Source organism: Halichoeres trimaculatus, unplaced genomic scaffold, assembly GCF_033239565.1.
Source record: "Halichoeres trimaculatus isolate MK-OKI-2021-1 unplaced genomic scaffold, fHalTri1.1 fHalTri1_scaffold_4, whole genome shotgun sequence".
NCBI lineage: Eukaryota > Metazoa > Chordata > Actinopteri > Labriformes > Labridae > Halichoeres > Halichoeres trimaculatus.
In genome coordinates this window covers 26546177-26556139 of record NW_027437182.1, presented here as the reverse complement: position 1 = coordinate 26556139, position 9963 = coordinate 26546177, and the positions used below count along the sequence as shown (strand labels likewise).

At 39.6% G+C, this 9963-nt stretch overlaps 1 protein-coding gene across 1 annotated transcript; it reads right to left on the bottom strand.

Annotated features, from left to right (window-relative positions):
• Nucleotides 1-96: 96 nt before the first annotated feature.
• acot11b (acyl-CoA thioesterase 11b) lies at nucleotides 97-9693 on the bottom strand. The gene is made up of 16 exons (XM_074668204.1): nucleotides 9481-9693; nucleotides 8283-8481; nucleotides 7461-7530; nucleotides 7060-7120; nucleotides 6864-6965; nucleotides 6640-6775; nucleotides 6396-6549; nucleotides 5608-5727; nucleotides 5331-5469; nucleotides 5148-5203; nucleotides 3494-3560; nucleotides 3329-3412; nucleotides 2804-2937; nucleotides 1452-1583; nucleotides 1116-1242; nucleotides 97-993 (listed from the first exon to the last, which is right to left on the bottom strand). Exons 2-16 carry the CDS (start codon nucleotides 8473-8475, stop codon nucleotides 784-786), a joined length of 1785 nt encoding a protein of 594 aa, XP_074524305.1. The 5' UTR covers nucleotides 8476-8481; nucleotides 9481-9693; the 3' UTR covers nucleotides 97-783.
• Between the last annotated feature and the right edge of the window lie 270 nt (nucleotides 9694-9963).

Genomic DNA, 9963 nt, shown 5'->3' with positions numbered 1-9963 from the left:
CTGACACAACACTAAGAGAGCAAATTTTTCCCCATAAAAAAGTGGTAGAGAATGACAGGAATGCAGAGTGAGAGAGCTGAACACCAACACAACAGCTCTGATGACCTTAAACTGCTGGTCTATTGTGTTTATTGTTTTAGTTCAATCAAAAAACACAGCTTCACATGTGCAATACTTGGCCATTGAATGTTAACTTTTGTAAAATCAGTGCAAGAGATAAAATAAAACAGCATCATTACATCATCAACAGACATCTATGTTAACTAATAATTTAATTAATTTAATTTAATAAAAACTTGTTACAGGAGGTAGAAAACAAACTACGCTTATCAAAAGAGGCTGATTGAAATGTCTCGGCACTGACTAGTTGTATCTTCATGTTAGTTTCTGATAAAACAGGTAATAACATTAAAAATATATTGAGACTGTGTGTAACACATACACCTTTGTATATAAATGTGATTTGCTGATTCATAAATTAGTAATAAAACATTTTAGCTCCAATTTAACTTCAGAGGCTTGTAATACAAGAGGAACTCTGTGTCCTTGAACACCATATGTAGCAATCTTGCAGAAAACATTAAGTTACTCTAAAAAACATATAATGAGTTTCTATTTAGCCTATTAAGAGAGAATCTCTCTCACCTTTAGAAAAAAAATAAGCCACAACAAAGTGAGCTCTATGGTTTAAAGACTTCAAAAAAAAACAATACAAATACATTGCAAAGCTACATTCAGCAGTACCTTCTTCAGGGGCACAGCACCTCTTCAACAGAGGGGAAACTAGTGATGCTTCTGCTCTTCATATAGGGAGAGCTTTGCAGCACAGTCTTGCAACAGTGCAGAGGACGGCAAGGCCACAAGGCTGTCCTTGTTGTCCTCCAGGTAGCGGCTGCAGGCGGAGAAGGCGCTATAGAAACCGGAGGAGAGGCCGACAATATCTGTGGAGATGTAGGGGAGAACGCCTGGCGTGGCCTTGTTGTAGTAGGTGATCTGAAAGGAAAGCAATTAAGTCAGGCCTGGTGCGGGAAACAATGACCTAGTTTTCCAGTTGTGGATTGTTATCATACAGAAATGTGATAATGGTAAGTGTACATGCTGAACACTTGGCCAACCTTAGTGACGGTACTGGACTCTTCCCAGATTGTGAAGCCAGCACAGAGTACCTCTCCCCTGGTGTAGTCCTCAGTGGGAGGGTGAGTGGGCAAAGTGACAGAACGCAGAGCAATCAAGAACGGGTCGCTGAGAGGGACAAAAAAGTAAAGTGTCAAGAAAGCTGGAGGCTGTAATACAATAGGTAAATTAACAGTTGCATAAATACTAAATAAAGAAGGAAGATGAAATGAAGAAACATAATGGAACAGTCATAAAAAATACTGGAGTGATGAGACAGTAAAATGTAAACTGTAAAGGCCACATACAAGTGTTTATTATAATATATGACACAACACCTGAAATCACATGGTTTCCTCCGAGATGCCAGCAAAATAAAGTCTTTGCCTTTGCCCCCTTTAGTGACAGACGGTGTAGCCACTCGATAAAGAGTGTCTTCTTCATCTGCATGGTTGATCACCTCACACTCCCTGCAGCAGCCAAAGCAAAAATGTGAGAAATGCAGTTATTTAGGGATCAAACGAACTACATAAACCACTTTGGTGTCTGTATAAAGTTAATATATTGTCATTATCAGCTGCAGCGACTCTTGGTGACACTCCAAAGAAGCCAATGCAAAAAAAAAAACACATCATACAGAAGCAACATGGTGTCTAACATAATTTACAGAAGAACTTGAGGGATAAAACTGTTTCCAAAAACAATGATAGGACCAAAAGCGGCAATTAATTCATACATTTTTCTTTATGGTATAAATCTTTGATGTCCTAGAGAAATGAACAACATTGCAATGGGTGTCATGGTCTGCACCTCATTCTGAGATTTATTTTTTTATGGCAGATAGCTTCATACTAATCGACTCACTTCCGCACTGGTTTTCTGCTTAAACTGTAATTAAATGTTTGTTTTGAATCATCAGCATATAAGGAAAATATGTTTGATGGACTGAGTTTTACTGATGCCAAAGGTAAATACAAATTTGTTCTGAGTTTCACAGCAAACTTCTTGAAGCTCCTCCAGAGAAGTTTTAGCTAGCTTCTTATGAACTTGATATAAATGCCTTTTTATTAGCTAGAAATGCAGAGGAGAGTATCGACAAACAAAATGATTATTTTTGAAGTTCTTTTAACGACTGTATGATATTTAAGATTATTTCCATGGCAAACACTTTAGACATTACATTGATTTGACTGGAAAAATAAAACAGGATGACTTTCATAGACAAAATACTTCCAATCCATGTGCAGGAAAAAGTACCCACAAAAAGGTAAGTGTCACTGTTTTTCACCACAGGAGGTGCCCAAATCGTTTGAAAATGAGAATTACCTACAGTAGCCTTAAAAGAAACAAGACCCACCCAATGTGCATCAACATGCTGCTACAAAAGGCCCCTCAGTAGACATTTCATCTACTCCAGTCAGAGAAAGATTTGCAAAAATGTAATTGCCCTGCTTTAAATGGAATCACTGAACATTTCTAAAAAGACGAAACCTGACCTAAAAATAACATTTCGAAAGGCCTCGGGCTTCATTATACAGCCAGGAAGTCAATTACTGAGACAGACGGTTGGTTTTGAAGTAGTTATGTGATCTGTTGACAACTGTTCCTTATCCTTCTCTGCTGCTGCACTGGACTGAAAGCTACTGTTTGCCAGATGACGCAAAATGCCAAAAGTGTACATGTTACTGACTCATAATGCCGATCCCACTCCTTTCTCCTCCTCAGGTCTGACAGTAGGTGGAAAGTCTGCTCTGCTGGTACGCTGACGTGCATCTCCACCTTAAAACATAGCATGTGGTTTTCCTCCAGTGTGTACAGTCTGACCTAAGAATGGAAAAACATCCACAGAGAGGAGGTGAGCTCTAGGTGGAGAAACAGGAATGGAAATGCACTCACACTGAGTATATCTGTTGTCATAACTCCTACATTTAAAAGAGAAAAGTGACTGCATTTGAGGTTAAAATATTGTTTATTCTGATAGAAATACAACAGAAACATGTGAAAAACTTCACACTAAGACCAGGTTTTTCTTGCTCTTCCTTGCAGTGTTTTATGATCTGAATAAAGCCAGAATGGGCTTACTTCCCGGTCATCCACGGTTACAGTTACAATGCAGCTTTTCCAGAATAATAGAGATCAGAATGCATGGCTGAATCACAACATCTGTGACTATTTAACAAGTTATATCCTGAACGATATTGCAAACAACACTGACCTTGTTTTTCTCAGAAGTTAAAACCCAGTTATTCCTGGTATCCATTAGTTTCAGTGCTGATACATTATTGTAGCTCAGGTACATCTGAAACACAAAGGGGGTGTCTGAACTCTTGAATGCAGCACCAATATCTAATAAGCCTTTCAAAACAAGAAAAAGCAATACCTGGTTACTTGGATCCCAAGGCACAGACAGAGGCACCTCTGTTTGCTTGCAGGACATTATGTATTTTCTGTAAACATGCAAGAGACAACGATTTTTTATTTTAAGACATGTGAACTTGAGCTACATTAGCTTCTTTCTTTCTTTCTAACTAAAACACTTTTTGTTATGTAATGGTGAAATGACCGTTATACTGCAGGCCTGAATTTACAGCCAAACAATGAACTTATTATGTGTGACAGACTGTGCACCAAAGTCTGCTCAGCTGTGCTACTCTGCACTGCCAAGTCATGTGGATGAGGATTGTAAACAATGGGTTCTAGACAAACAAAGCAATGAAGAAACTGTTCCTGTAATACTTAAAGAGAGACTTTTCTACCACATCAAACAGACTTATTTTCTACAACATATGGTGGATCTATGACAACTGCCATCAATGGTAGTGTGGCATACGGTAGTTACTAACTAATCTGTGGCAGGTTCAGAAGTGAGAATTCACCCAGCTGCATATGGTGAGGAGTCAGTGGTGTGACAAGGACTGGAAAAACCAGTCGTAGATATCAACAACAGCCTGTTAACTCTTTGGAGTTTGATGACACTATACAAATATGATCATTTTTACTGCTGGTCATATTTATTGAGACTATTACTATTCACATCACTGCATTTAAATTTTATTTAAGTTTTCATTATTGATATACACAATAAAATTCACTTTAGTGAAATATGAATTCTGGACACCTCTGAAGTTCAACTTTTGCCTCCATTTCAATTAGAACTTAGTTTGACATTTTCTGAATGAAGCTTCTATGAGAAGTTTCAGCACATGACAAAAAAACAAAACAGAACAAATATTTATGCCTCTTTATGTGTGTTAAAAGCAAACAAGATAATCATCATGAAGATAAACCTTTAATCTGGAGTCCTCTTTTAACTGCTAAACCAGTTCCTACAGGATAAGTATCTGGCTAAGTGGTGAACAGGGAGTGCAGAAAAACACTTTTTAACATTCTACAGCGAAAAGTCTAAATGAATAACACATTTAACCGTTCAGAGACAAGAATATAATTTTCTTATGTCCAAAAACTCTTCTTGCAGAAGCAGGACAAATCTGCAAAGAGATAAGTGGGGCGCAAGAGTCCAACAAACAAAAAGATACTTATAGGAGCTGTAATTTGGAGCCTTAGAACTTCTGACAGTCCTATTTCTATTACTGATATTCACGAGTCTATTGTCACAAGTTACATTATCAATTACAGTTTTAATCATCAAAGTACTTCATTTAGTGCTCACTTTTAAAATTTCATTTTCATCATTCTTCCTAATGAAAATATTTTTTTTAAAATCTACAATATTTCTTCATATTTCTTCAATATTTCTTCTTCACTTGTATGATAGACAGAATTTCGGTCACCATGGTGAGAAAATAATAACAAGTAAACAAGTAAAGTAGGACCATAATTCTTGATGTCTGTATGGTGACTTAATGTATCAAGATTTATATTTCTATTAATTTCACTGAAGACTTTCTCTTCCATGAGTTTGAACCTCTGAAGCCAGTAGATGACCACATTGTAAGGTCTTGTAAAAAGAGCCTTTTATCACACATGTGAGCTGTACACAGGACAAAACATACAGTTTAAGGGCATATACTGACCTATCAAGCCGAATCTTTTTTCTTGCAATAGCTTCTTGATAACGTCTTTTTCCATCCTGTGAAAAATGGTTACATGTTATTTGGAAATCTTACAGTAAGAAACCTGGTTTTACGACTGTTGTAAATTTGGCTTTATATCTTTCCGTAAGTTACCAGCAGAGTCAGGAATCTCAGAAAACTCACCACAGGCTCTGGCCGTATTCGTGGCAGCGTTCTTGGTTTCCTGTCACTGTCCAGCACCTCAAAGGTCATAAAAGCACTATTTATATGGCGCAGAGGTTCGCCGCCCTGGTAGGCCTCAGCACACACTCCCACCTCCATGCTGGAGCACAACATGTATGAAACATGCGGGTTCACCGACAGAAGAGAGGAGAGTGAACATACAGAAATGTTTCTGTTAGTATGTTGTAACCATGACTGGCATGAGCCTTGAGTTCATCCCTCAGATGTGTGGGCTCACCTGTGTTTGAAGGCATTGTTAACGATGGCTTTCAGTACCAGTCTGTCCCCAATGTGAGACGGGCCGCGGAAATGGAACATGTCTATGGACCGCAGGGTTGGGTGAGCGTTACACAAGCGACTAGATCCAAATATTAAAGAGAGAAAAAAAAAAAAGATTATGTAGCCGCCTTTTAAGTTTGAAACTTTAGCTTTATTACAGATTGTCTCCTGGTAGACTAACATATTATCAAGAAATACTAAATTAACAGGTGATTTTTTCCTTGCCTTGAGTATAAATTAGATTAGTATGACTTTCATGTTAAACCCTGGCACATTTAAGTAATGTCAGTTAGCTTTGCTTGACAAGAAAAAGCAAATAGCACCAGTTAACATCCATCTCTGTCCAAAGGTGACAATCTTTATCTACCATTATCTTTCACCTCACCTATTACCATTATTCGTTTTGATCATTTTATCTGTACAAACACTGAACTGTAAATAGAGCTCTCATGGTGGTGTGCAGTGACTTCCTGGATTCTCTGATGTTGTTTTTTAGTTACATAACAAAGTTCTGCACAAACCTGCCCACAGCTACCCAACTTCAACTTCAACAAAGGAGGTTTACTTTAAAGACAGGCTTTCTCTCCCCTGGTGTTTTCAGTCATCATGCTAGGCTAAGCTAACTGCCTGTTTGCTGGTGAGTCATATTTGAAAGACAGGAGCAAACAATTCTGATCATTTCATCGAACTTACCACGTTTCTCAAAGGAATATAAACAAAACAAACATATGAATACTCTGCACTTACCTTGCAGCAATTGTCGCCACATTCTCCATCCAGGCCATGATCTGGCCCCCAAAGGTGCTGACCTGGTGGTTGGCATGTGGCGGTAGCACCAGCTCCACGCTCTCCACCCGTGTCCGCTCGGCAGGCACAGCGTCCTGAAACTCCTGGCATTCTCCTGGTGGGAGCACAGAAAAACAAGGAGCTTTAGTGGTGCAGAAGCTCAGCCAAGTGCTTTGTTATGAAGCCCAGTGTCTGCAGCCTGTACCCAGCTGAGCTGTGCTGCTGCTCAGCAGGTCTGTAATGATCTCAGCATGGATGAGCCTCATCCTCCTCCGCTCTGCTGCCAGGCTGTACTCCATCTGCTCCATTTGTGTGCGGGGAGTCACCTGTTTAAGCTGAACCTGTGCACACATACCACAGAAAAACCCAAGGTTTGTTCGATCAGTTTTAGCACAACAGCTAGATGTACATCTTTAATCTTAAGTTTACCTTCCCGGCTTCAGTTCTTCTTGCAACAAAGGTAGCAAAAGCACGGCAAACCTTCCACTGCCTGGCAGAGTAAAGGTCCTCACATGTCACTAATATGCCCACCTGGAATTAAAGCAATCACACACATTTATCTGATTTTATTAAACACAAGGGACTGGTTGATCCTCTGACACAGGAAAACATGATGTCCACTAACCTCCATACTGGATGTGAAGGCCCTGTTGACCTTTGCTATGATATTGACGACCTTCCCCACCCTGTAGTAGAGAAACAGAGGCCTCTCTTTACTATCAATATGAAGCTGTGATTGCAGTATCAACACAATCCAAACCTCTCAACTCTTCAACATGTCGTCTATTCAGTGTAAACACAAGTTTAAACAACAACCTTGTTCTTTACTGTCCATATTTCTCCACTTGTAAGTGGAGATAAATGTAACCTTAATAAACGTAAACCTACACAGTTATTTTCATGAAGTAATACCAGCTTTGGTGAACAGTGACTGCATACAGCATGATACTTTTTCTGTGTCATGGTCCATCTGTGCTCCTGTTTGAGGGAAACTTTGATGGAGCAGCATAAGGGTTAATACCTTACCCTATAGTGTGTTCAAGCTGAATGTCATCCACGGATGCAGTGATACAGGAACAACCAGCGTGCCTCTCAGCTGGCAGAGGAGAGGGTACACAAACACAAAAATGTCACGAAGAATCAGGCAATGAGTGAGGTCATGAGTTGTAAATATGCTTATCTATCTATCTATCTAAAGCAGTTCTAATTCGTTTTTAAGTCAAAGATTTTTTATTTATTCTTAATGTGTGAATATTCCTTTGCTTTAAGAGAGACTGACACATGACAACCATCACAAAGTATTTTTTTAATTCCATTCATGCTGTGGTAGCCGAAGCTTTGGTATGATGCATCAGATTTTGCAGTGTTGACAATCATCTCTGGGCAGTTTTTCATGGATGGGATGTGGCTGTGTCGTGAAAACTCACAAATGTTTTGGACTGGAACGACAAGACGCTCCTTTGTAAAGCTCTTTGACCCTTGATGTTGTCTTTTTTTGTCCTTTTTATTTCTACAGCAGGAGATTTTATCTCCAGTACCAACATTTAAACTTGCATGTTCATTCAAGAACTTGAAAAATTGTTGTTTGGCAAGCACTAGAGAGATTTGAAAAATAGTATCATGGTTGAGTTTAAGCCAAGCAACTTTGAATGATCAGACTATGGTCAAAAGTTAGTCTGCTGCTTCTTGCTAGAATAGCTCAACTGACACGTTCAGATCTCTTTGGGAAACAATGTGTATCAACAATGATTACTTCAGGTGTTTTTTGACCTGTAAAAGGGGAGTGAAAAATTCTTGATGCAACAGCTACACTGTATTTTTGCCAGACATTTTTTGATTCCCTCGTACCAGATAAGCAGGCTGTGGAGTCCATCCACTTCAGCAGCTGTCCTGCGCTCAGCTCTCCACAGTGGTTTGCATGGCACGGCAGCACGATCTGACTCATCTTCACTTCAGTGGGGTTTCTGTACATGTCCTCATTCTCCAGAATGAGCAGAGGATCCTCCACAGTGTCCGGATGTTTCCCCTCTGACGTCATCATTCACATCTATGTGGACAAGAACCACAGATTATTAGATGAAGACTCTGTCTGGTTTAATACCAAGCATTGATGTAAAATACAATAGTTACATGCATAACCTGTGTCGCAAGTGTTAACAAATGGTTTCTACATAACAAAACCTGAAAATTGCCATAAGAACCTTGAGCATGAAATCTGGGAACAGTTTTAAGGGTAACAATGGTCATAATTCTTTGTTATTGTCATGGTAAAGAAAAGCAAGTACTTTATCTGAATGACTTCATTTCATTGATGACGAGGTTTGTTACTTGTGTAAGGTAATTGCTTATTGAAAACGTGTCTCTAGCATAAGTCACACAGTTTGCAATAAAAGACTGTGGAGCACAACTCAAAGGAGCCCATTATGCCAAGTGCTGAGTTTGAGGTACATACACATTTTGCCCCCTGCTGAATCTGAACACACAATCAATGCACAATCCGTCCCATTTCTGCAACATAAGACGCTTTAAATAATCTGCCAGTCAGTTGGTGGTCTGAGGAATTGCTCAACATTTCTCAAGGATCAGGAAAAACCTGAAGAGCTTATTTATGCAACCCAGCACTTGATGCTGCTCATAACTATCAATGACATTTTAAATGCAGAGTTGTTCAACATGCAGGCTCAGACCCGTCCCTCTTTAAGTGCAGTTTCAACCAAGAAGGGACAGTGCAGGACTATTTCAGGACACACATGAACTATTTAGAGGCATGCAGCTAAATAGGGTATTAATGGAAACTATTTGTTGGGATTGAAGTGTTTGCCCGTAACTTCACCTGTCACTCCTGTTACCGATGACAGGAGCTGCAGTGACCTTTACTTTGACTTCAGAGAAATGTGACATACCGACACATTCACTGCACATGAAAAACGGACACAGCATGGGGACTTCAGCGGTGTGCACAGCAGAGCCTGCTCCGTATTCTGCATGTAAATGTGTCCAGATAATCGGCCTCTGTTAAACTGTAAAAGAAGATAAAACTACTTACCAAATTTAAGAATCAGTGCTAATGGTGAAGTCCAGACACGTCTTCAAGAGTGTAGGGCAACATCGGCTAAACAGCGGCGAGGAAACAGTACCCTGAAGCTGGGTTATGGTGCTTTTCATTTCCCACAACACAACTTATTAGCAGTCACATACATGTACACACAACACAACTCCGAAGTTTCGCCGCTGGAGGGAGAGAGAGAGAGAAAGACAGAGACACAGAGAGCGAGAGGGGCCGTCCCCTGTAGTGTTTACGGATACGTCCACATTTTAAGGTGGAACCGTAGTGACCTCGTTTTTAGAGCTGATTACAAAAGACATTCGAAATGCATCAAAGGGGGGCCCCAAATGTTGACCACCATGCCCAACCAGCAATTATTTTGTCTAAAGAACCACCTTATCAAGACGTCTACTAATTTATTTAAAAACACTTATTTATTAGGAAACACGCGAAAACTGATGACCTACAAAAGCAAACAAAACC